The 26,273-nt window shown below is 39.0% G+C and overlaps 2 protein-coding genes across 3 annotated transcripts in view; one reads left to right on the top strand and one right to left on the bottom strand.

The window, feature by feature from the left end:
- PSMA1 (proteasome subunit alpha 1) overlaps positions 1-13,023 on the bottom strand; it is a 121,277-nt gene extending 108,254 nt beyond the window's left edge. Inside the window, exon 1 of the mRNA XM_025356035.1 lies at positions 12,848-13,023. The gene's annotated coding sequence lies outside the window, so the exon portion shown is untranslated. The remainder of the gene's footprint in view (positions 1-12,847) is intronic.
- The window catches only part of PDE3B (phosphodiesterase 3B), a 212,213-nt gene continuing 198,836 nt past the window's right edge, over positions 12,897-26,273 (top strand). For both annotated transcript variants that reach the window (XM_025356030.1, XM_025356032.1), the window contains exon 1: positions 12,897-14,446. In XM_025356030.1, the coding sequence (XP_025211815.1) occupies positions 13,469-14,446 (978 nt within the window). In that variant the 5' untranslated portion in view covers positions 12,897-13,468. The remainder of the gene's footprint in view (positions 14,447-26,273) is intronic.

Genomic DNA, 26,273 nt, shown 5'->3' with positions numbered 1-26,273 from the left:
CTGACTCGAAAAGGGTATGACTGCCAAGGGCTCAGACCCATCAGGAATGAAGGTTTGGGTCACACCACAAGGTAAGGTTCCATTACTTGCCAAGGTGATAGCTGAGGTTGAGAGGACTTGGAATGGATAATAGAGGTGGGAGAGGTTAAGTACCTTGTTGCAGTCTCAAGCCCAACTGCAGCAATGGGGCTCTAGTTCATCTCACTAACTTCCTTCTAAGTTTTCCCTCAGGAAGAAAAGTCTATAGGAAACATGGAGGATGTGTTCCCTAAATTTGCATAGAGAAGCAGATCTGTCCAGAGAAAGAGGTGGACTGTGGGAATCAAGAAAATCTGTCATTCAGCCTGGGTGTGGTAGCTTGCATCTGTAATCCTAGCATTTTGGGAGGCCAAGGCAGGCAGATCACCTGAAGTCAGGAGTTTGAGACCAGTCTGGCCAATATGGTGAAACCCTGTGTCTACTAAAAATACAAAATTAGCTGTGCATGGTGGCGTGCGCTTGTAATCCCAGCTACTTGGAAGGCTGTGGTAGTAGAATCACTTGAACCCGGGAGACAGAGGTTGCAGTGAGCCGAGATCACGCCACTGCACTCCAGCCTGGGCAAAAAGAGCGAAACTCTCTCTCAAAAAAGAAAATTTGTCACTCAAATATTCTGCTATAGGGAGCATAAGTAACTACTGGACCCTTACTCTTCCGGATCTACCCGTTTCTGTACTGAGGCAATACTTCTTTTGGGCTTCTCCTAGTCAATAACAGCAGGGGTATAATGTAGGCCCATTCCTGTGAGATGAGGGACTCCTTTTAACAGGTAACTTTGGCTTGAGGACTCCACATTGGCCGGTTGACACTTTCTTAGAATGATGCTGTAGTATAAGGCTCTTTCTACCTAATCCTCCTTCCTTTCCCCCACTTTCCCTATTGTGAGACTTGCATCACAGTCTGAAGACTCTCTCCACTTCCTCTGGCTATCTTCCACTTACCTTTCATAGGCATTTTCCACAGTAAGTCACTTGCACGTCTAATTCTGTTTTGGCATTTGTTTCTCAGAGGATACAAACTAACACAATGCCACCAGGGAATAAGACCTTAGCTAACAATAAAATGGTAGGGTATGAGGAAGACAGAATTAGAATCTACCTCCTGTACTGGATCTACAGAAATGTAGTATACAATGTTGACTGTGTTCTATGAACTATTTTCTGCAAATACCAATTCAAAAAATGTTATTTTTGCTAACTTAAATAAAGAGGAAGTGCTGGAAAATAAAATGAAAGTAAAGGAATCACTTCCTCTATCTCTAACTGTTCTTTCACTTTTTTTTCCCTATTTACAGTTTTTATTATTACTTAACTGGTAATCTTTTGTATAGTGTGGCAGTCTACAAATTTATAACACTTGGCATTTGAGCAAAACACTGCTAGAAAACCACTGAAAAGGTGTGTGCCATGAAGGAGCAAAAGCATAATCTTAATTCATATAAATGAGACCATTTTGTTACTGCCTAGTCAATTGTTTGAAAAGAAAAATGAACATTAGGAATCTTGTACCGTATTCTTACCTTATCTATGTTACTACCATTTTGGCACATCTCTTAAATTCTTGAAACTGTATGTTACATAACTAGAAAATCAAGTAAAGGCATTTTCTCTCTAAAGAAAGACATATCCTTAGATGGGTCTTTTATATATTAATCATACTTCATGATATGTGTGCGTGCATATGCATGTGAGTGTGATGTAGAAAAAATCAGCATAGGATTTGGGGTAAGGAGACCTGAACTCAGCTCTACAACTTGTAAGAAACCTGGGCAAGTCCTATTGCCTTATTGAGTTTTGATTACCCTGTAGGCTGTTGCAAAGTTCAAGTGTAACAGAGCATGTGAAAAGGCTTTGTAAATTATAAAATGCCATATAAACGTGAATTTTTATGATAGCGATGATAATTAGGGATCTTCTTTAGGACAGCTCCTGATATATGACAGATGTAAATAGATTAGGATAAGCAGGAAGTTAATTTAACTCATTGTATGACTCTACTAGGACTTCCATAACAAAACAGCATAGTAGCTTAAACAACAGAACTTTATTTTATCACAGTTCTGGAGACTAGAAAGGTTAGAAGTTCAAGATCAAGGTGCTGGCAGGGTTGGTTTCTCCTGAGGCTTCTCTCCTTAGCTTTCACCCCTTCTTGCTGTGTCTTCATTTTTTTTTTTTCTTCATCCCTGGTGTCTCTTTCTCTTCTTATAAGGACATCAGTCATATTGGATTAGTGCCCCACCATTAGGACTTAATTTAACCTTAATTACCTCTTTAAAGGCCCCATTTCCTAATACAGACACATTGGGCTTAGGGTTTCAACATACCAATTTTGAATGAACACAATTTAGTCCATAACACTCATCATTAAGTATGTTCAAATCTATTCCAGGGTCTATTTGAAACTATGCTGGTCTACCTCAGGATAATGTGGTTCCTAGACCTCCTGCCTCAGGGTTACTTGAGGTGCTTGGTAGAAATGCAGATTCCTCAGTCCCATCTCGGGTTTAATGAATCAGAATGTCTGGAGTTAGCATTCAGCAACTGCATTTTTATCATCTGGGTAAAAGTTATCTGGATGATTCTTGTGTACCACAGTTTAACAATTACTGTTATAATGGAAAGCACATAGAGCTTTGGAGTTCCATGGCCTGGTTTCAAATTCTGGCTCCACCAACTACTAGATGTGTAATCTTTGACAAATTACTTAATCTTTCTGCCCCACAAATTACTTAATCTCAATTGTCCCATATGTTGTAAAAATGAGGATTATTATTTCTACCATCAGATAGTTGTGAGGATGAGAGTAAGACGCTTAGAGGACCTCACATGCTGTAGTTGCTTTATAATATTTTTATTGTTATCATTCTCGTACTTTATCTTCTGATAAAACAATGATTCCATGAACACTTTCATTTTTATGCCTTTTTTCCTTCCTTGCAATGCCATCCTCTCTTATATCTAAATCCTACCCATCCTTTAAATCTCATCTACTTTATGTCACCCTTCCTGATCCTCATTGCAATTTGGCTATCTTTTAGGACAGGGGTCCTCAACCCCCAGACTGGTACTGGTCCATGGCCTGTTAGGAATCAGGCTGCACAACAGCAGGTGAGTGGCAGGCGAGTGAGCATTACCACTTGAGCTCCACCTCCTGTCAGATCAGTGGAGGCATTAGATTCTCATAGGAACACGAATCCTTTTGTGAACTGCGCATTCAAGGGATCTAGGTTGCATGCTCCATCTAATGCCTGATGATCTGAGGTAGAATCGTTTCATCCCGAAATCATCCTCCATGGGCCGTGGAAAAATTGTCTTCCACAAAACCAGTCGTTGGTGCCAAAAAGGTTGGGACTGCTGTTTCAGGATATTCCATTTTGTATTACAGTTATTTGTGTATTTCTTGTTCCCCACTGACCATTTATAACTGATTCTATCCTAACACTTGTACACATACATGCAACACACAAATGTATGCAACACATACTTTTCGAGGGTACCTAGGACAGGGCTTAAATTAATAAATATTTGCTGAATGGAATCAAAGGGGATATGCTTTTTGAAGGTGAAGATCCCACTTAACTCTTCGTAAAATTTAGGCTTATTTTTTTTAAGTGATTTTTGTATTTTTTGTAGAGACAGGAGTTCACTATGTTGCCCAGGCTGGTCTTGAACTCCTGGCCTCAAGTTATTCTCCTAACTCAGCCTTCTGAAGTGCTGGGATTACAGGCATGAGCCATTGTGCCTAGCCAAAATTCAGGGTTTCTATGCCCATGATACAAGAAGTGGTAGCTCATGTTTTAGGGGCTGGTAGTATACAAGAAAATTTGAAACAGAATTTTGACAAATGTGAATGTATGCAGGGAATAAAGCTAATATATACCTTCATTCTTATATCCCAGTAAGTGAACAGAAGTGGAGCCTTTAGTTATTATTATGAATATGTGGCCAGATAAACTTCCTGCAATGTGTAACTCTGGAAGAGTAAAGAGTTTGAGAGTGAGATTGATGAAGGAGGAAGGAATTTTGATTGTTAGAGAAACTTGGAGCCCACAGTTTATTTTGAAACCATTTTTAGTAAAGATTTAGTCAGGTTCATTCCTATGAAGGTTTAGAAATATCTGGTCTATTTTATAGCACAATAAAACCTCATGGTTTCCTGGTTGGCTGGTATTTGTTTAAAGAGAGTGGCTTGCTGGTCTGGACAACATTTGAGAGGCTATAATGAGAGGAAATCTGATGTAAACCGTTTCACCTGTAAAAAGGAGGGTCTCTAAGGAATAAAATCATCCATAGCCATGAAGTTCACTGGTTAAAGAGCCATAGTTTTGATTTGTTTAAAGTGTTGTTCATGTTAGAGTGGATGTTAGTCATCCTTTCAAACATGATTACACATCCCAAAATACAGTATTAAAACCTTGAATTTATATAAGGGTTCTTGTTATTTTTCACAGTTTGCACTTATATTTAATATAGTTACCAAAGCACCAAACCATGCTAGAGAGTTGTCACTGGGAACAGTCCAAGCATAATTCTAGTGAAGATTGATGTTAGGTTAAGAACCGGAGCGCTGCAGTTAATCCTGGTCATTTAGCAGGAAAATGACATAAAATACTGTTGCTTTTGTCTGAATTATCTGACTAGACATTAAACAAATTCTGTAAATGTACAAGTCTTTATTTTGCTTTTCATTAGTAGATCTAGTTGTTTGTTTATTATTTCTGGAGCTGGTAAAAATATAGTGATTTTAAATAAAGAATGTTGAACAAGATCATTTCAATGATCTTACCATCTGAATCTTTTCAAAAGGGAGCTTTCTCACTGACTTCAAAGGGGTACAAGAAAAACAGAATCAGAATAAGATTGTATGACTCATTGAAGCCAGATAATAACTGTTTAGTTATTTTAACCTCTAAGAGCTATGCCAGACATTTATATTTGTTTCTGTATTATATAGAATCTGTAGCCTCACTGTCATATTTTTTACTCTTTTATTTGTAGGATACCACTGTGAATACAAAATAAGTGTTGGTTTATCATATCTATTTCTAGAAATGTAGGGAAGACTGTAGTTAGCATACCATTAAGGGGAATCCGTTATTTTAAACATATTTTTTTTACACAGGAGAAAGGTTGGTGTATGTGCACTTTATATTGTATCAATAAACTATTCAAATTTTCTTTTTACACTAAAACTAACAAAATAATAATGAAACTAAAGGTAAAGCTTTTTCCTGGCCAAACTTTCTAGAATGAAACTTTCTTTTCTTAATGTCAAAATAAGTATTAATTCATTCCTCAATCCACTGCAATCTGGCTTCTGCCCCAACTGTGGCAACTGTTCCACATAAGGTTGACAACGAAACCTGTCATTGTCAGGTTTCATTGATGCCCGTGGTTACTTTCCTCTCCACATCTTTTTAGAACGTGGTATTTTATGTTTTTTTGTCCCCCTTCTGGAAACTTCCTCATTTTGGTTTGTGACACCACTCCTGTCTGATTCTCTTTCTAGCTTTGCTACTTCCTTTTCAGTCATTCTTTTGAGCAATTCTTTAGTTCCTCGTCCCTTACATGTTGGTATTCCCGAGTTCAAAAACAAATCCTCTTCTCTTCTCACACTATATACTCTTATAGGGGATATCTCTTTTTCTCCCAGGGTTCTCCTTCTCCATATATACTACAGGCTTCCAATCTATACCTCTAGCCCAGATTGTTTTCTTGAGCTTCAGACTTATACATCCAATGGCCAAGAAACATTCCCACTTGGATTCAATCTGTTCAAAAGGAAATCCATAATGTTTACTCTCAATTATTCCTCTAGTACTTCTTATCCTGCTCAATGGTTTCAAGATATTCCAGTCACCTAGGCTAGACCTGGGGAACCCTCTTCACAGTCTCCTTTTCCCCACATTCCAAATCTATGGAATTGATAAGAAAGTTTTATAGCTGTTATTAATTCAATTAATTCTTCCTTCCCAAATGGTACTGCTACTGCCATTGCCTTACAGAACTTTATCTTTCATTTGGTCAACTATAATGGTTTCTTAAATGATTTTCCTAGCTTTGGTCTTACATTCTTTCAAATTAACCTTCATATCAGCATTGGGTTTTGAAAAATAATTAAATTGCAATTAAATATAATAAAAATTGATCAAGACTTCTCTCTCCTTTAAAACTTTTAACAGTTCCTTACCACCTACAGAATAAAGTCCAGGTTTCTCAGAATGGCCTATAGGGCTTCCCATGATTTGGCTTCCATCTATCTATCCAGTCTCATTTTTCCATTTCCATCTTCCCCCCCCCACAAATCATACCAATCTCTTTACAGTTCCAGAAATGCCCATGATGTCTCATGCTTCAATGGCTTTGCAATACTGTTCTTTGTATGGAATACTCTCCCTCCTCTTTGTCCACCTGGGAAGCTCCTATTCTTCAATACCTAGGTTAGTACCTCTTCATCTGTGAACTACTCCATGTCCTATCACTGTACCTGGTAAGAACTCTGTTAGAGCATTTTGCACTGTACCGCATTTGTTTACTTATTTTCTCTTTTACCAAACTGAGGGCAGGGACTCTTATTCATATTTGTACCTTTAGCATCTGAGTAGTGTCAAGCACATGCTGAATAAATGAATACATGTTTGCAAACATAAATCTTTTCTTGTCTTCCCTATGCTTAATGCTAATATGAATGAAACTGGTTACGGCTTTTTTTTTTTTTTTTCTGTTTCTCCATGTTACAACACATAGGCCCTAAATCAACATCTTTTCTGCAGAATGAGATCTAAGATATGTAGGGCCATAAAATTAAGATAATATTATGTATGCGTTCCTTAAAATTTAACATATAAAACATTTCTGCATTTATAGTAATTAGAACAGAGGCACTAACATCTCTGAAGCATTTACTTTTTGATGAAAGGGAGCTAATTTATCTACTTGATTGTGTAGTAAAAAGGCAGACTTAGTTGAATAAAATAATATTGAAAGTAAGGCTTAAAAAGAGTCGAACAGATAATATAATCTGGAGGTCTCCTTGGAGAAACTCAGAATCCTATGAAGTCCTGAAGGGATGTGGGAGGGTAAGGAAAAGGATAGATATAAGAAAAATAAACTAATTTACATTTACTAAGCATCTACTCTTTGTTAGTTACCTTACGCATTGTAATTTAATTTAGTTCATAATAACTCTTTAAGAGGTAGACATTGTTATCCCCATTTCACAGATGAGGTAGGTAACATGAGACTTTAAGTAACCTCCAAGGTCATGTAGCTACAAATGGTAACTAGATCAGAATGACGCTAAAGTTTCCTTCCTTCACAACACGCTGCCTGGCCTTTCATATGAAGTTCCCAGAGCTGCTGGGCTGCTGTGCGCAGCTTAGTAACACACACAAAGTCACATTATTTACTCCTATTTGCAATGATAATATGTAGGTGTTTCACTTAGCAGTTAATAGTAATATAACTATAATTTATTTCCAATTCCGTACTTACTAAAAATTTTTTAATGAAAAGAACAGTCGCAAACTTTTTGATGATGCTAATGAACTAGATGAATCCTTTTGAGCTCCTCTTGCAAAACTGCATGAATACATTTTAAGTAGGCTTACTGGAGAAACACACACACACACATATATCTATATACATCTATCTATCTATTTTTTTTTTTTTTTTTTGGTGCACTCTGCTTGTTGGCTCCATTTGGAATCCAGAAATGACTGCTTTCTGGGGGAAAAGGCAGTTTGCTTTCGCTGCCTCCTGTAGATTGCTTGGCCTGGCAGTTTGTCACTTTCCTGGGCAAGTATCCAGTTTGTGGTAGTGAGGTGGTTTTGTGGCAGAACTCCACAATTAACCACAAGTTCAGTGTCAACGGTAGTCTGCCACCGTCGTGGCTGTGATCCTTCAGATCTGCTGGGATAGCCAGAGCTGAAGAAACTCCTGCTTGTCTAGGGAGGGAACAAGAAAACTTGGAAAGAGTCTGCATTGCTGTTTATTGTTCAAGGTTCAGGTTTTAGATTTAGAACAAAAAATTCAGGAAATTTTAGGGTAATCGTTATAGATTTAATACTTTTACCAATTGTTATATTTTAAAAGTATAATAGTAAGTTTGTGTCAGAGATACAATTGTTGCTCTGAAAACTTGAAATGGAAATAGGAAAATTCTTAAAGTACTAGAATATATGCTTTCACAGCCAAATAATCCAGGTACTGTCACTTGAGTTAAATGACCCACACATCTCTGAAACATTTATTTTATGTTGAAAGTGAAAACATAAACATATGTGTAATTTTGTTTTTGTAAATCTAGGAAAAAGGGTTCTTTCAGTGATTTGGTGCAAATTAATGTTAAAAATATTTTAAAATTACAATATGAAAAGTTTTTTTCTATTATATTCTGAGTTTTCTATTAAAAGTCATTGACTAATAAAGCTAAAAATCAAAGGAAGTACAGTTAAAGTCTGATTTATTAAAATAGTTTTGAGAAATATCAACACACTTGAAAAATTCTGAGGACCTGCTGTAGGTTAAGTACTGGGTTAGGCATGAAGATTGAGCTAAGATTGAATAAGAGAGAATTCTTGTTTGAAGAATATATTGCAGAGGGAGCCATGTAAATAAGCAAATACGATAAAAGAACATAAACCTTTATGTAACAAATGGTAACAAACTCCAGTTCCATTAGTAGGGCCACACCATCTCTGTAGTCCCATCATACCTTACACTTACACCATAGGATACTTGAGTTATCCAAATGCACTATAGTTGCATTCCTTTAGATTTTTGCACTGCTTGCTTCCTTTGCCCAGATTATTTTTTCTCCTTACTTTACTTAGGTAACTTCCATTTACCTTTTAATATCAAGCCTAGAAATCAGTTTCTCTGAGTCCTCCAGAGAATTACTCCTTACCTGTTACTCCTACTGTAGTCTGGGTTCCTGAGATCGCAGAGTACACTGAGGATTATTACCTCTGTATCACAGCTCCTGTTACAATGGGCTGTAATAGTCTTCTTACTGTCTTGCTCTCATTAGACTAAGGAACCACATCTTCACCATTATGTCTTTGTCATCTAGCACACCAGGCACATAATAAATACTGAATGAATGAATGCATTCATTAATGGAGACAGATTAAATGCCGGTGGAGGGGGGATGGTACGTAGGAAAACTGAAGAAGTAAAAGAAGTTAGGGAATATAACACAGAGATGAAAGAGAGAGGTCAGGGGAAAGAGGAGAGAGATCAGAAGACAGCCATCTGGACAGATGCTGGGGAGAGAAAGAAGGAAGACTGTAAGAGAGAGAAATGGAACTAGAAGAATGAGAAACTGTGAGAAAAAGCTGAGAACTACACAGTGGGGGCACCCTAGAAGAAAATGATTTTCTTCTTTTTCTTCTTTTTTAATAGTCCTAATACATTGTTCTCAATAGTTCTTTTTTTTTTTTTTTTTTGAGAGGGAGTCTCGCTCTGTCGCCCAGGCTGGAGTGCAGTGGCCGTATCTCGGCTCCCTGCAAGCTCCGCCTCCGGGTTTACACCATTGTCCTGCCTCAGCCTCCCGAGTAGCTGGGACTACAGGCACCCACCATCACGCCCGGCTAGTTTTTTGTATTTTTTTTAGTAGAGACGGGGTTTCACCGTGTTAGCCAGGATCGTCTCGATCTTCTGACCTCGTGATCCGCCCGTCTCGGCCTCCCAAAGTGCTGGGATTACAGGCTTGAGCCACCGCGCCGGGCCGCTCTCAACAGTTCTTAATCACATATTTATTCTTTTGTGCTATTTAATAGTTTATGTGCAGAGGTTCTATCTCTTAGATAAAGTTGCAGCTCTGAGAAAGCTCTGAAGGAACTGTTACAGTTTTAAAAAATGTTCTAAATAGCATTTAGCACAAAGCTGTGGCATATAGTGGGAACTAAATAGCTACTTGTTGAAAGGAACTAAAAGAGTGAGTCAAAATGAGGCTCAGATTCTGAGATGAGTATTAGCTGGAAGGAACATAGGTATTGTTAACATACTTAGGCAACAGAGTTGCCACTGTACATGGAAAACAATGATCCTTTTTTATGCTAGAGAAAAGCTTGTCCATTTTTACTTTTAAATATAAGGTTGTAAATGTTAATTATTTAATTTTTTGAAAAACCTTATAAGGTTTTGCATGTATCTTCAGGGATGACTCTAGTTTTATAAATGTGGAATCTCAATGATACTGGTTAATTTACTGCCTATTTCTGAGTTTCTTTGATATTTAAAATGTGTCAGACCACTTTATCCTGAGAAATTAGAAAAAAAGAAATACATAGGGGCTTGCATTGTCCTAAAATGACTTGGGAGTGGGGTGGTAAGACCCACGATCCTATGTCATGGTAAACCAGGAGAGGGGAAAGATTCATTAAGAAGTGGAGAGATCATGGGTCAAAACGTGAGGTAAGGCACCTAATGTAGATGACGGCTTTAGCAAACCACCATGGCACGTGTGTACCTATGTAACAAACCTGCACGTTCTGCACATGTATCCCAGAACTTAAAGTATAATAATAATTAAAAAAGAAAAAAAAAGACGTGAGGGAAGGCAAAGTCAGGTAAAATGAGGCTGGGGTAGAGCGCTGGGAAAAGTCAAAGGTATACTGTGACTTTAGTTTTTTTTTTTATGACAGTTAATGGTCATAAATTCTTGAACCTAAAGAACCAAGTAATTTTATTGGTTGTTTAAGTTTGGCAAGGGAATAATTAAATAATTTGACCTCTAAGAAATGCGGCCTAGTAATAATCTTTGACAAAGACTGTAAACAGAGAAGGGAGTTGCTATAAACATAGCTAGCTCATTCTTTTTGTGCATATTTTTAGTTAAGTAAACTTCTGATGGTCTTTGGTCACGTCCTTACATTTTATTTTAGAAATTTCTCAGGTGCTAGGTTGGCCTTCAGAGGGATGCACTCCGAGTATGGGTTATTGAAAGAGTTGGGCTTGTAGCCTTATAAAAACCTGAATGACAGCTAAAAGAAGGCTAGAGAATTGAGAAGACAATTTTGTGAAGAGAGCTTTGGATTTTATTTTTCAGAAAACAGTCTTTTGATACAATCCCTTTATTTTTACTTGTCAACACTGAGAGCTTGGTAGTATAAATAATATAAAAGTTTGCTATTGGCTCTTACTTTTATTATACTATTGGCAACCTGAAAGGTGAGTCTTAAGGATGCCTATGTATCTTTGGCATACAGAAATCAGAGCTTTTTAAGACTAGAAGGGATTTCAAAGGTTAGCTAAATTAATTGCTTCATTTTATATTTGAAAAGAACAAGGCCAGTAAGAGTTATAGGATTGCTTAATGTCAGGGTATGAATGGCTAGGCCCAGACAAAAACTCACAAAACTGGATTTCTACTCCCCTACCGTTTCCATGACCATATGCCGATCCTACCTTAGATGACAACTTCAGATTAAATGCACACACACGCACAAGCGCACACACACACACCTTTTAATCTGAATTTGTTCTAATTTCCAAATCAATTTATTATTTCCTATGGAATTTATAACGGGAATTTCAATAATGCTGGTGCTAGTTTTGTCATGCCCTTTTGTACAAACTCAAAATGTATCCATTGTTTTTTACTTTAATCTTCAACTGGTGGTAATGAGTTCTATGCACATCATATAAAAAATGTATTTCCTGAGTTTTGCTGAAATGAACATTTTTTTCTTTTGTCATGGGGATAAAAAGACCTTTTGAGTTTTTATCTTTTAGGACAAGCATTTGGGTAATCCATTAGAAAATGAAAAGCAAAGGAAAGGGAATTCTGGAACTTTTTCATTTTGGTTAAATTCTTGTGCTAATTTCTCAGTGACTTTTGCTATGCATGTGAACTACAACCATATACGAAAATGGTCTGTTTTAGGTCATGGCTGTGGGCAGAGATTAATTGGTGAAAAATGGGCCTGTTTGTGGGATTTACCACCCAGTAAGGTTTCTCATCTCTCTGGAAAAATGTGAAATTAGCTCGTTGAGAAATGCAGTCCGGTCATGAGGTTGAAGTGACAGCTTAGGGAGGGAAACACAGTTCACTCTCTAAGGCGGTTATGATTGGTTAGATTCCAGAGTAGTTTCTTTGGTGTAGCAAAGTTCTTTTCTTCTCACTTTCAAGTCTGTGTTTCCTAACGTTGCTAGTTTCACTAGTACTTCACAAATAGCATCTTATTTGGCTTCCTTCAAGGCCAGCTGATCCAAACTGGGGAGTGGTCTTGGAGAGGATTCCTAGTTCTCCCCGCTCCCCCATCTGGAACATGTTACAGTGAAAAAGCCTTCAATTTGCAAAGACCAATTGCGACAGCAAATCTGTGCTGTGTGGAAGGGGATACAGGATGTGAACCAGTAGATATGTATGGCAAGGGTGAAAAATGGAAGGCGAGACGTTGGTTCCTCGCCTGTGAAGATGGTTCATGAGCAACCCTCAAGAACGTGCACGTGGAGTGCTCCCAGAGTGTACTCCACGTACACGGTCCTCTCTAAGAGCCAATGCAAGGATCCTGGGCCTGCTGCGTGGCCCAAGAATCCACGTTGCTCTGGAGGCCAGATCTAGCCACAGTGATTACGGTTTCTTCGCCATGGTCTTGGTGTTGGCTGGCCTTCATTTGGTCACAGTCTGAGGACTCACCTTGAACGGGGCTGAGGTCAGAGACTGCGCCCCGCCCCTCCCACCCTTAGCTCACCATATCCCCACTAAGCACAACCCTTAGTGAAAGGGGACCACAAACGCCCTCTTTCCCGACGACCCCAGTAGTGACCTGTGGGATTCTGGCTGGGTGTCTGTGACTTACCCTCAAAGAGAACCTGCACGCCTGGCGTCCCAGGATGGCGGGCTTGCCCCTCCCATCCGAAGAAGACCTCGTCCTTCTCTCTTAGTCCTGGCCGGTCTTCGGACTGCCGCCGCCGCGCTCTCCTCGGCCCGGGCACGCCGGGTCGGCGGGGTCCCGGCTCGCGTCCCTGTTGGGCGACGGCGGCGCGGGTGGCGGCGGGACAAGGCGCGAGCGCGCGCCGGGCGCGCGCCCGGCCGCGACAGCCGCGGGGGAGGAGCGCCCGCCCGCTGCTCGCGCGCCCAACGGACCAGGCTGGGGTTGTGAGGTAACTGTTGCAGCCAGCGGAGCTGGGAGGCGACACCGAGTCTCCAGTCCCGAGAGGTGCCCAAGGGAAAAGGAGGCGGCAGCCAAACTGGTCCTGGAGAGAAGCCCCTTCTGCCCCTCTCCTCAGCCAGCATGTCCCGGACTCCGCCGCTCCTCAGTCCGCGAGGTGGGGACCTCGGGCCGTGGCGGCGGGCGCAGCCCTGACGGGTTGTGAGTCGGGGGGCGCCCCGAACGCAGGGGCTGGGGTCTGGGAACGCGAACGGCCGCTACGGTAGGAGCGGGGTGTGCTGAGTCCCGTGGCCACCCCCGGCCTCAGCCATGAGGAGGGACGAGCGAGACGCCAAAGCCATGCGGTCCCTGCAGCAGCCAGATGGGGCCGGCTCGCCCCCCGAGAGTCTGAGGAACGGCTACGTGAAGAGTTGCGTGAGCCCCTTGCGGCAGGACCCTCCGCGCGGCTTCTTCTTCCACCTCTGCCGCTTCTGCAACGTGGAGCTGCGGCCGCCGCCGGCCTCCCCCCAGCAGCCGCGGCGCGGCTCCCCCTTCTGCCGGGCGCGCCTCTCGCTGGGCGCCCTGGCTGCCTTTGTCCTCGCCCTGCTGCTGGGCGCGGAACCCGAGAGCTGGGCTGCCGGGGCCGCCTGGCTGCGGACGCTGCTGAGCGTGTGTTCGCACAGCCTCAGCCCCCTCTTTAGCATCGCCTGTGCCTTCTTCTTCCTCACCTGCTTCCTCACCCGGACCAAGCGGGGACCCGGCCCGGGCCGGAGCGGCGGCTCCTGGTGGCTGCTGGCGCTGCCCGCCTGCTGTTACCTGGGGGACTTCTTGGTGTGGCAGTGGTGGTCCTGGCCTTGGGGGGATGGCGACGCAGGGTCTCCGGCCACGCACACGCCCCCGGAGGCGGCGGCCGGCAGGTTGCTGCTGGTGCTGAGCTGCGTGGGGCTGCTGCTGACGCTCGCGCACCCTCTGCGGCTCCGGCACTGCCTCCTGGTGCTGCTCCTGGCCAGCTTCGTCTGGTGGGTCTCCTTCACCAGCCTCGGGTCGCTGCCCTCCGCCCTCAGGCCGCTGCTCTCCGGCCTGGTCGGGGGCGCTGGCTGCCTGCTGGCCCTGGCGTTGGATCACTTCTTTCAAATCAGGGAAGCGCCTCTTCATCCTCGGCTGTCCAGTGGTGCCGAAGAAAAAGTGCCTGTGATCCGACCCCGGAGGAGGTCCAGCTGCGTGTCGCTAGGAGAAACTGCAGCCAGTTACTACGGCAGTTGCAAAATATTCAGGAGACCTTCGTTGCCTTGTATTTCGAGAGAGCAGGTATGTTGGCTGGAAAGCGAGGTCTGGGATGTGAGAGGGTTCGGGTTTACCGCTGCAGTTTCCGAGTTGAGTTCGCTTATTGGAAAGCATGTTAACTTTCAGAATGGAAAAAGGGTGTGTGGGGGGGGGGGGGGGGGGGGGGGGGGCGGAAACAATGTTTTATTCTGGAAAGGATTCTTAAAATACAGGAAGCCTTTTAAAAATGCAGAAGCAAGTACCTTTTGTCATTGAATAGAAATCAAATAGCCCGCTAATCACATGACACTTTTTAAGGATTGTATATGCAATAGATGAGTTCGCAGAAGAATGAGGTGAATCATTTGTGGTTGAATAGATTTGACTACTCCCGCTTTTGGCATACTCGGATGTGTATCTTTTTGGTGCCATTTATCTGTTTGCTGTTATAGTGATGCCTGCCCAAAGATAACATACAGCCTTTAGAATGAGAGGATACGTCTGTGAGTTTTAATCAGTGTGGTTTCGTTATTGAAAATCAAGAGGAAAAATCTGAGATTTTATCGTTAGAAGAGCAGTGATGAGCTTTGCAAATGAGAGTAATTTAAATGAAAATACAGCAGTATAGGTGAATATAATTTTTTACGGACTAATTCAGTGTTCTTTGTATTTGTTGCATAATTAGGAGAATGTTTTAACAGTTTAAACTTTAAACTTGGTAATTTCTGGAAAGATGCCAATAGAAAAAAACCTATTTTTTCCCCATAGGTTTACATAGTTTTATTTTTTTAAAGGGATTGAAATCATCATCAGGAAATGAGATTACATCTTTATATAGTATTGGAAAACCTACCTGTTCTACATCAACAAGAAACTCAATAAGTATAGCTACTATTATTGAGGATTTATGAAGTGCAAAACATTTTACACATACTGTCTCAAATCCTCACAAGAACGGTGTTTGGCTGGTGCCATTAACCTCTAGAGATGAGACATCTAGGCTTATAGAAGTAATGCAACTTCACATGTCTAGTAAGTGGTAGTTCTGGGATTTGATTAGATTTTTCAGGTTTCAATGCTGTGTTCTGCACAACTAACTGGTAAGTATAGTGGTTTTAGGTAGGAGAGTAAGAGCGTAACCATAGGTTTTCAGAATTTTTGGATTAGTGATATGCTTTACACTGGGAGCCAATATGTTGGAGACAAAAGTTTCTTGTCCTTAATGCATTTGATGCATTCTTCTCTCTTCTTTTCTGTTCTCTTCCTTCACTTCTTCTCTGTCTTCTCTTCGAAATATTTTCTAAACTACTACATTGATTTTATGACATGTTGAACACTGATCTGTAGTGTTCCAGTGACACAATACTTTGCTTCTTGAGTTGGCTTCAGAGGCCACTTCTGTGGTCAACCTCTTGAAAAAGTTTTGTTATACCTTTCGTTTTCTCAGTTTACTACCAGTGGTAATAGACAGTACTTTAGGAAAATATGTGTCGGAAGAAAAATTGTTTTGAGAGGATTTATTATGGAACAAAGTAGTATCAACTATTTTCATAGAATGGAATTAATATTTGAATTTTGACCAAATGTGAACACATTGCATTTTTTAACACTGGAAAATTGTTTTAGCAGTTTCATCACTTTTGTGGGCAATTTTCCTGAACTTAACAGTTACAGTTTAACATATTTTAATTGTAATTTGTTGGTGGTGTTAATTCGGTCTGTCCTTTTATAAGTGGAAAATTTCTAGACTTCTTAATCCTTGTGTGGTGCTCTTTCCATCACAGCAACCTTTTTCAACCTTTAGGTGCAGTGTTAAGTACCAGGTAGCTTCAATTATTGTTTATATTAGAGGAAAATACAATTTGTGCTTCTAAAAAGGGTGTATTTTCTTAGTGCAGAAAATCCTTATTCACATTCTACTTTTAATAGGAACATTTTTGCACACTTAAAGTATATGTGAATAGTTCAGCGTTTATACATGCCTACCTAATATTCAGTGTCTGCAAAATAATTCTATTTTGACATTGCAAGAAAAGAGTATTTTTAACTTAGCAGATACTGTCATAACAAGAATTTTTATTTATGCTTGTTCCTGAAGTCTAACAGTGGATTTGTGCTTTTTGTTTGCATATATATTATATTAAATATTTTGAGAGGAAATCAGTACTTTTATGGAAGTAAAAGATCAGGAGATTTTTTCTAATTTTCAAAGTGTTGTATATGACAATGGTAAAAACACTTTCTTGTTTCAGAAAGTGAAGGAAGATGAAAAGATTTTAGATAGGACCTGACATAGGGGAAAATGTCCTGGATTCATAGGCAGAGGATTGAGGAGTTTTGGCTTAACTGTTTAATTTTGGAAAAGTCAGTGAACCTTTCTGAATCTTAGTATACTGTCAAATTAAGGGGTTCTAGTAGATGAATTCTGTAATACCTTCTAATTCTAAAATTAAATTATATAATACCTTCCATTTCTAAAATTAAATTCTTTTAGTTTACACTTTTGGTAAGGTAGAAATAAAACTATAAATAAGATGTCACAAACCAGTAATTCTTGCAGTTTTACTTAAATGTTGAATGTTGATCTTGCTAACCTATGCTTTCCAAGTATAGTAATTGGAAAAGATGAGCAAATATCCTGTTTATTTTGGATAGAACTTTAAAAAAGTATATGGGGGTTCATTTTTAGGATGGTAATAAAATTATCACGTTTTCATTTCCTTAAGAATTTAAACGTTTTTATTAACCTCTTTGAAAGCCACTTAAACGTCTATCAATAGAAATGTTTTTAATTGTAGAATAATATATTTAAAGTAATTTTTAACTTTTGGGATGTTATATTACTGCGTTGAAAAATAATGGCATGTTTGTAAAACATTTGATTTTAAAATTAGATTTATAATATTTGATTCAAATGCTATATGTGTCAGTTCAGTTCTTAACTAAGGGTTTTTTTTTTTTTTTTTTTTGGCAAAGCATTTAGAGATTTGAAACCCAAATCTAGTTACTGTTGATGGTGTTCTGCTTTGGTGGGTTAATGGAAAGAAGCACTGAGTTTGTAGTCTTATCTGCCAAGAATCAGCAGAAACTAATAGGAAGTTAAAAAAAATTAGTCTTCTGCATAGAAGCTTTGAGCAGAATTGAACAAGCTACATTTCTATGCCATTTTAATTGCATATTCTACAGTGCAATTTTCAGCTTTTCAATGAGATCGCTTTGTGTTTGAGTAGGTAAATACAAGGTTTTGAAAGGCATAAGTTAGTGTGTGAGATATTTTTCTGTACCTTTAATGCTAAGTGCTTTCTAAATGGTTAGGTAAATATTTAAAAATTCCATGGCCCTAATGCCCATAAATATTACTTAAAGTGTTAATTTTATTTGAAAAAGGTATACATCTGTAGTGTGAGAACTTAAGAAAGAGAGTTTTTTAAAAGTGTGATTATTTACTCACCTAAGGAATTTGCAAGGCATAATCCCCTGTTAATTTCTTTAAGAATACTGTAGTATTTGTGAAATTTATTTTATGGCTTCAATGAGTGAGCGTTTTATTCCAATTTCATGTTACTATTTTGTGGTAAAATATCAGCCTACATAATAATTTTATACTTTATTTTGTAAATATAGTATGTACTCTGCCATGAGTGTTATTTTTCAAAAACACAGATTTGATAGAGTCACCCGCTCTGTTTTAAAAATCTCTTATGGCTTTTCATTGTCCACAGGATACTGTTCATGCCCTTGACCCTTGCTTGCAAAGTCCTTCATAATCCGCTCTTTGCCATTTTTTGTTTTATTTTTTAAAAAAGCATTTTATTGCTAATGGGACACTCACTCCCCACATACATTCTAGCTATTTGAGGGCTGCTTCTTGTTATTGACATTGTTGTGGATTTTTCTCTTTTGATTTTACCATCTCCACTTGTTGAAATCTCCTTTAAGGAACAAATAAGATTAGGAAGACTTTAGATAGTACACTGATACTCAAATTTATATATAAGTTGAGAACAAAACTCCATTATAGCAGAATGGGCCATATTTAAAAATAAGAGTTGACAAACCCTGTGAAGCAGTGCTGATGAGTATTTTCATTATAGTGCATTAGATAGTCACATCTCCATAATTTGTTTTTATACACTTAGTAGAAGGTAAGCATAAGTAAAATCATAAAGTTTGTTTTTCATTGTCGTCAGACTATGCTCCTCAGTGGCAGGCCCTTCTCTCATTCTTTCTCTTTTCCCTTTCAATTACCAAGTCAGCTTATTTCCCTAGCACACTCTTCTGCCTTCTGCACCCCATCCAAAGCAAGAATTTATACTTGCCGAAAAAGCCTATTTCAGTATAAATGTTTGTATAGATATATAAAATATAGGACAGGTTCAGAGTTTATCTAATTGAAATCTGCTCACTGTATGTTGTATAAGGAAAATAAATTGAACTCTAGAGAGATAAAAATACTGGCTCAGGGTTATTCTGTGAGATATTTGGAAAACAAAGACTAGAACCTAGGTCTTTACTCCTAATCCACTTTTACTTTCCGCAAGGAGAATATATACTTCCCGTCATAGCTTTCCAAGGCTGTACTTAATTTTGCCAGGTATCTCTAATTATGTGAAAAAAGGCAGTGTCTCTGGTTAAAGGAGGTAGGCGAGAAGCGAGAGAGAGTCAGTTAAGAGGGACTCATGAAAATCGCATAGTTTATAATGACCTTGATGACAAACTTCTGATACAGTTATTTCAGAGTAATTTGTAAGGATGCAGCTGGTCTCAAACTCATGTACCTACATAACATTTATTTTATATGTTGAAGACAGAGGGGAGGGTCAAAAGGAAAGTAGGAAGAATGGAAGTGAACTGGCTGTTGCCTGCTTTGCTTAAAGGCTTTCTTTTTTTTTTTTTAATTTATTATTACTATTATACTTTAAGTTCTAGGGTACATGTGCATAACGTGCAGGTTTGTTACATATGTATACTTGTGCCATGTTGCTGTGCTGCACCCATCAACTCGTCAGCACCCATCAACTCGTCATTTATATCAGGTATAACTCCCAATGCAATCCCTCCCCCCTCCCCCCTCCCCATGATAGGCCCCGGTGTGTGATGTTCCCCTTCCCGAGTCCAAGTGATCTCATTGTTTAGTTCCCACCTATGAGTGAGAACATGCGGTGTTTGGTTTTCTGTTCTTGTGATAGTTTGCTAAGAATGATGGTTTCCAGCTGCATCCATGTCCCTACAAAGGGCACGAACTCATCGTTTTTTATGGCTGCGTAGTATTCCATGGTGTTTATGTGCCACATTTTCTTAATCCAGTCTGTCACTGATGGACATTTGGGTTGATTCCAAGTCTTTGCTATTGTGAATAGTGCCACAATAAACATACGTGTGCATGTGTCTTTATAGCAGCATGATTTATAATCCTTTGGGTATATACCCAGTAATGGGATGGCTGGGTCATATGGTACATCTAGTTCTAGATCTTTGAGGAATCGCCATACTGTTTTCCGTAATGGTTGAACTAGTTTACAATCCCACCAACAGTGTAAAAGTGTTCCTATTTCTCCACATCCTCTCCAGCACCTGTTGTTTCCTGACTTTTTAATGATCGCCATTCTAACTGGTGTGAGATGGTATCTCATTGTGGTTTTGATTTTCATTTCTCTGATGGCCAGTGATGATGAGCATTTTTTCATGTGTCTGTTGGCTTTATGAATGTCTTCTTTTGAGAAATGTCTGTTCATATCCTTTGCCCACTTTTTGATGGGGTTGTTTTTTTCTTGTAAATTTGTTTGAGTTCTTTGTAGGTTCTGGATATTAGCCCTTTGTCAGATGAGTAGATTGCAAAAAAATCCTCAATAAAATACTGGCAAACCGGATTCAGCAGCACATCAAGAAGCTTATCCACCATGATCAAGTGGGCTTCATCCCTGGGATGCAAGGCTGGTTCAACATTCTCAAATCAATAAACATAATCCAGCATATAAACAGAACCAAAGACAAGAACCACATGATTATCTCAATAGATGCAGAAAAGGCTTTTGACAAAATTCAACAGCCCTTCATGCTAAAAACACTCAATAAATTCGGTATTGATGGAACGTACCTCAAAATAATAAGAGCTATTTATGACAAACCCACAGCCAATATCATACTGAATGGGCAAAAACTGGAAAAATTCCCTTTGAAAACTGGCACAAGACAGGGATGCCCTCTCTCACCACTCCTATTCAACATAGTGTTGGAAGTTCTGGCTAGGGCAATCAGGCAAGAGAAAGAAATCAAGGGTATTCAGTTAGGAAAAGAAGAAGTCAAATTGTCCCTCTTTGCAGATGACATGATTGTATATTTAGAAACCCCATTGTCTCAGCCCAAAATCTCCTTAAGCTGATAAGCAACTTCAGCAAAGTCTCAGGATACAAAATTAATGTGCAAAAATCACAAGCATTCGTATACACCAGTAACAGACAAACAGAGAGCCAAATCATGAATGAACTTCCATTCACAATCGCTTCAAAGAGAATAAAATATCTAGGAATCCAACTTACAAGGGATGTAAAGGACCTCTTCAAGGAGAACTACAAACCACTGCACAGTGAAATAAAAGAGGACACAAACAAATGGAAGAACATTCCATGCTCATGGATAGGAAGAATCAATATCGTGAAAATGGCCATACTGCCCAAGGTAATTTATAGATTCAATGCCATCCCCATCAAGCTACCAATGAGTTTCTTCACAGAATTGGAAAAAACTGCTTTAAAGTTCATATGGAACCAAAAAAGAGCCCGCATCTCCAAGACAATCCTAAGTCAAAAGAACAAAGCTGGAGGCATCACGCTACCTGACTTCAAACTATACTACAAGACTACAGTAACCAAAACAGCATGGTACTGGTACCAAAACAGAGATATAGACCAATGGAACAAAACAGAGTCCTCAGAAATAATACCACACATCTACAGCCATCTGATCTTTGACAAACCTGAGAAAAACAAGAAATGGGGAAAGGATTCCCTATTTAATAAATGGTGCTGGGAAAATTGGCTAGCCATAAGTAGAAAGCTGAAACTGGATCCTTTCCTTACTCCTTATACGAAAATTAATTCAAGATGGATTAGAGACTTAAATGTTAGACCTAATACCATAAAAATCCTAGAAGAAAACCTAGGTAGTACCATTCAGGACATAGGCATGGGCAAAGACTTCATGTCTAAAACAGCAAAAGCAACACCAGCAAAAGCCAAAATTGACAAATGGGATCTCATTAAACTAAAGAGCTTCTGCACAGCAAAAGAAACTACCATCAGAGTGAACAGGCAACCTACAGAATGGGAGAAAATTTTTGCAATCTACTCATCTGACAAAGGCTTTCAATTTAAACAAAAGACACTGAAAAACTGTTAGCTGTAAACAACACTTTGGGAGAACTGGGTTCTGTCTGTGGGTGGTTCCTGACAGTTTATAACATTGAGTTGTTGTTGACGTTGTTATTTACAAGCTGATCTGTGCTTATTTAGGTGTTGTTATAAGCCTGTTCTTAGAACTTGGGGCAGAAGAGTGTATCTCCCACTGTTATTTATTTATTTATTTATTTATTTATTTATTTATTTATTTATTTTCTTTTACAACCAAGATCTTTCCTTCTGTCATTGATTTACCTAGCAGATAACTTTACAGATTTCTCCTCCTCCATCTGCCACAGTACGTTGTTTGGCCACCTCTTCCTTAAATTTCATACAACTTGCATTCAGCAATATATATATATATATATATATATATATATATATATTTTGAGAGCGTCTCACTCTGTTGCCCAGGCTAGGGTGCAGTGATGTGCGATCTTGCCTCAATGCAGACTCTGCCTTGCAGGCTCAGGTAGTCCTCCCACTTCAGCCTCCTGGATAGGTGGGACCGCAATGCATGACACCATGCCCAGCTAATTTTTGTATCTTTTTTTTTTGGTAGAGAAGAGGTTTCGCTGTGTTGCCCAGGCATGTCTCAAACTCCTGGGCTCTATCGATCTGTTCACCTTGGCCAAAGATGTACACATTTGAGAATATGTTACCTTACGTGGCAAAATGGACTTTGGAGATGGGATTAAGGATTTTGAGTTGAAGAGATTATCCAGCATTATCTGAGTGGGTGCAGTGTAATCATGAGGGTCCTAAAAAGTAGAAGAGAGAGGCAGAAGAGATCAGAGAAGATTTGACAGTGGAAGCAGGGTTGGAGTAATACAGTGTGAAAGGAACTCACTCAACCCATCTTCGCTAACTTTGGTGATGGAAGAAGGGGGACCCCGAGCCAAGGAAAGCAGGCAGCCTCTAAGAAGATGAAAAAGGTAAGGAAGTAGATTTTCTCCCTAGAGCTCCCAGAAAGTTTTGAAGCCCCACTATCATCTTGGTTTAGCTTAGTGAGACCTATATCAGACTTCTGACCTGCAGAACTATAAGATACGTTTGTGTCATTTTATGCTTTTGAATTTGCAATAATTTGTTACAGCAGCATATTAGTTTGCTAGGGCTGCCATGATAAGGTTCGACAAACTAGGTGACTTGAATAGCAGAGATGAATTGTCTCACAGTTCTGGAGGCCAGAAGGCCAAGATCAAGGTATCTCCAGGGCTGGTTCCTTTTGAAGGCTGTGAGGGAGAATCTGTTCCATGTCTTTCTCCTAGCTTCTGGTGGTTTACTGGCGATCTTTGACTTGTAGATGCATCACCCTGATCTCTTTGTTCATTTTCACGTGGCATTCTCCCTGTATGATCACATAGTCTTTCCCTGTACCTGTCTGTCTTTGTTTCCAAATTTTCGAATTTTCTAAGGATCCAGGTCATATTGGATTGGAGTCCACCCTGATTTGCCCTGTAGAGACCTTATTTCCTAGTAAGATTACATTCTGAGGTACTGAGGATTAGGACTCAACATGTTTTTTTTTGGGGTGATACAATTCAACCAATGCAAGTAGATACAGAAAACTAAAGCTATGTAAAATTGAATTGTTTTCCAAAATAGATGCTGAATATAAATTGATGCATTTGTATTTTTGCTGGCAATGAGTAAGAATGCCCCTGGATCCACATTCTTATCAACCAGTGCTTCCTATTTACTGACTTTTAAGTTTGGCTGGTCTAGTGGGTATGAAATGGTATTTCTTTATGATTGTAATTTGCGTTTTTCTAATTTTTAGATTTATATGTATGTTGTGATATAGAGATTCAATCTCATTTTTTATATATATGGATATCCAGTCATGCCAACACAATGTATTGAAAAGTTTATTTTTTCTCCATTCATCAGGGCTGCCTCTGTCCTGTATCAAATTTCAATATATATATGACTGTATCTGGGCTCTATTATGTTTGATTTGTTAGTTTATGCATCCTGTGTTAATACCACACTATCTTAGTTATAATAGCTTTCTAATAAGACTTAATATCCATTATTGTTAGTGTCCATTGATGTGTAGAAGTTTTCAATTTTGATGAAGTTTATCTTCTTTTTCTTTTGTTGCCTATGATTTTGGTGTCATATCAAAGAAATCACTGCAAATTCAATGTAATGAAGCTCTCCTTCTGTGTTTTCTTTGAGGAGTTTTATAAAAGTTGTAGTTCTAATGTTTAGGTCTTTGATTCATTTTTATTTGTTTTTGTATACAGTGTAAGGTAATGGTCCAACTTTATTCTTTTGCCTGTGGATATTCAGTTTTTCTAAGACCATTTGTTGAAAAAAACTGTTGTTTTAATAACCTTTCAACAAAGTGTTGACTTCTTTGTTGCAAATTATTTGACAGTACACGTGAGGATTTATTTCTAGGCTGTCTGTTCTGTGTCATAGGTCTATACGTCTGTGTTTATGTCAGTACCACACTGTTTTGATTATTGTATCTTTGTAGTAAGTTTTGAAATCACGAAGTTTGAGACCTCAAACTTTGTTCTTTTTCAAGATTATTTTGGCTGTTTGAGTGTCCTTTGAGATTCCATATGAATTTTAGGATGAATGTTTCTGTTTCTGCAAAAAACATCATTGGGGTTTATTTTTTATTGTGGTAAAAACTGTAAAATTTACTCTGTGCTTTATTTTTAAGTGTGCAGTTCAGTAGTGTTAAGTATATTTACATTGTTTTGAAACAGATCTCCCTATCTTTTCCATCTTGCAGAACTAACACTCTATACTCATTAAATAATGAATCGCCTTCCCCTGTCCCCTGGTAATCACCATTTGACTTTATGTTTCAATGAATTTGATGACTTTAGATACCTCATATAAGTGGAATCATATAGTATTTATTTGTGGCTTGCTTATTTCACTTAGTATAATCATCTTTGGGATTTTGATGAATCTATAGATTGCTTTGAGTAGCACTGGCATCTTAACAATAATAGGTTTTCTCATCCATGAAAATGGGATATCTTTTGATTTATTTTTATATTAATTTATTTCAGCAACGTTTTCATAGTTTTCAGTGCATGAGTCTTTCACCTCCATGGTTAAGTTTATTCCTGAACATTTTATTCCTTTCAATACTGTTGCAGATGGGACTGTTTTCTTAATTTCCTTTTTGAATTATTTATAGTGTAAAACTGTATGCATCTGATTTGTATGTGGTGATTTTTGTATATTTCAGCTTTGCTGAATTTGTTTGTTCTAATAGTTTTTTTTTGTGAAATCTTCAGGGTCTTCATTTAGTTTTTGACCCCTAAAATTAGTGCTGCATATGTAGACTGAGAAACCTCAAGTAAAAATTTAAATTGGCCTCAAGTTGGTAATGCTCCAAGGCAATGGTTAGAAGCAAATTCAGATTCTCCAAGGCCTCAAATAATTCCTACAGATAAAATCTCAAGGAAATTGAGCAATGCTTAGTCAAAAATCCACAAATCAGGCAAGGAAACAAGGCACTATGAATCAGAACCTAAGAAAAGTACACAACAAAAACACATCCACCAAAGCTTCAGATTATATAAGAAATATAAAAACGCACTTATTATGATTAAAGAAATAAAATAGAAACCTGAAAAAAAATGTTTGGGGGACAGGTGATTAAAAAAACTGTCACTAGCCGAGTGTGGTGGTTTATGCCTGTAATCCCAGCACTTTGGGAGGCCGAGGTGGGTAGATGGCTTGAATCCAGAAGTTCGACACCAGCCTGGGCAACATGGCAAAACCCTGTCTCTACAAGATGCAAAATATTAGCTGGGTATGGTGGCGAATGCCTGTAGTCGCAGCTACCTGGGAGGCTAATGTGGGAGCATCTCCTGAGCTGGGGAGGTCGAGGCTGCAGTGAGCTCTGATTGTACTACTGCATTGCTGCCTGAGTGACAGAGTGAGACTCTGCCTCAAGTAAAACCCCCCAAAATCCCAAAACACACACAAAAATAGTCATATAGATCAGAAGAGTTGGAGAATAAGAAGTAAAGTATAACTTAGACTTAATTGAAGTTTGAAAAGGGGATAATAAAATGGAGAGGAAGAAACATTTGAAAAGACAATGGCTGTAAAATAACATTTTATAGAACTGATGAAAAATGCCAAGTTTTTGTCCAGAAAGCTCACTGAATCTCAAGCAGAATAAACTAAAAGAAACCCATACGTTATTGCAAAATTGCAGAACCTTAAAGAAAAAGATAACCACTAAAAGAACTCAGAACAGAGAAATTACCTTCAAAAGAATGAATGGCAGTTTTACTGAAAGGTGACTTACCAGTAGCCACAGTGGAATCTATAAAACAGTGGAATATCAACCGACAGGTGCTGAGAGAAAATAACTGTCAAACTAGAAATCAGTGCCCTGCAGCACTATCTCCCTAGGAAAAGTGCAAGCTAAAACAATTTTAGAAAAGGAAAAATTGAGGGAGTTTTTACTACTGAAAGTACATACTCAG

This window comes from Theropithecus gelada, chromosome 14 (assembly GCF_003255815.1).
Source record: "Theropithecus gelada isolate Dixy chromosome 14, Tgel_1.0, whole genome shotgun sequence".
NCBI lineage: Eukaryota > Metazoa > Chordata > Mammalia > Primates > Cercopithecidae > Theropithecus > Theropithecus gelada.
Note: the sequence above shows the minus strand (reverse complement) of the source record. Positions and strands in the feature narration are given on the sequence as shown.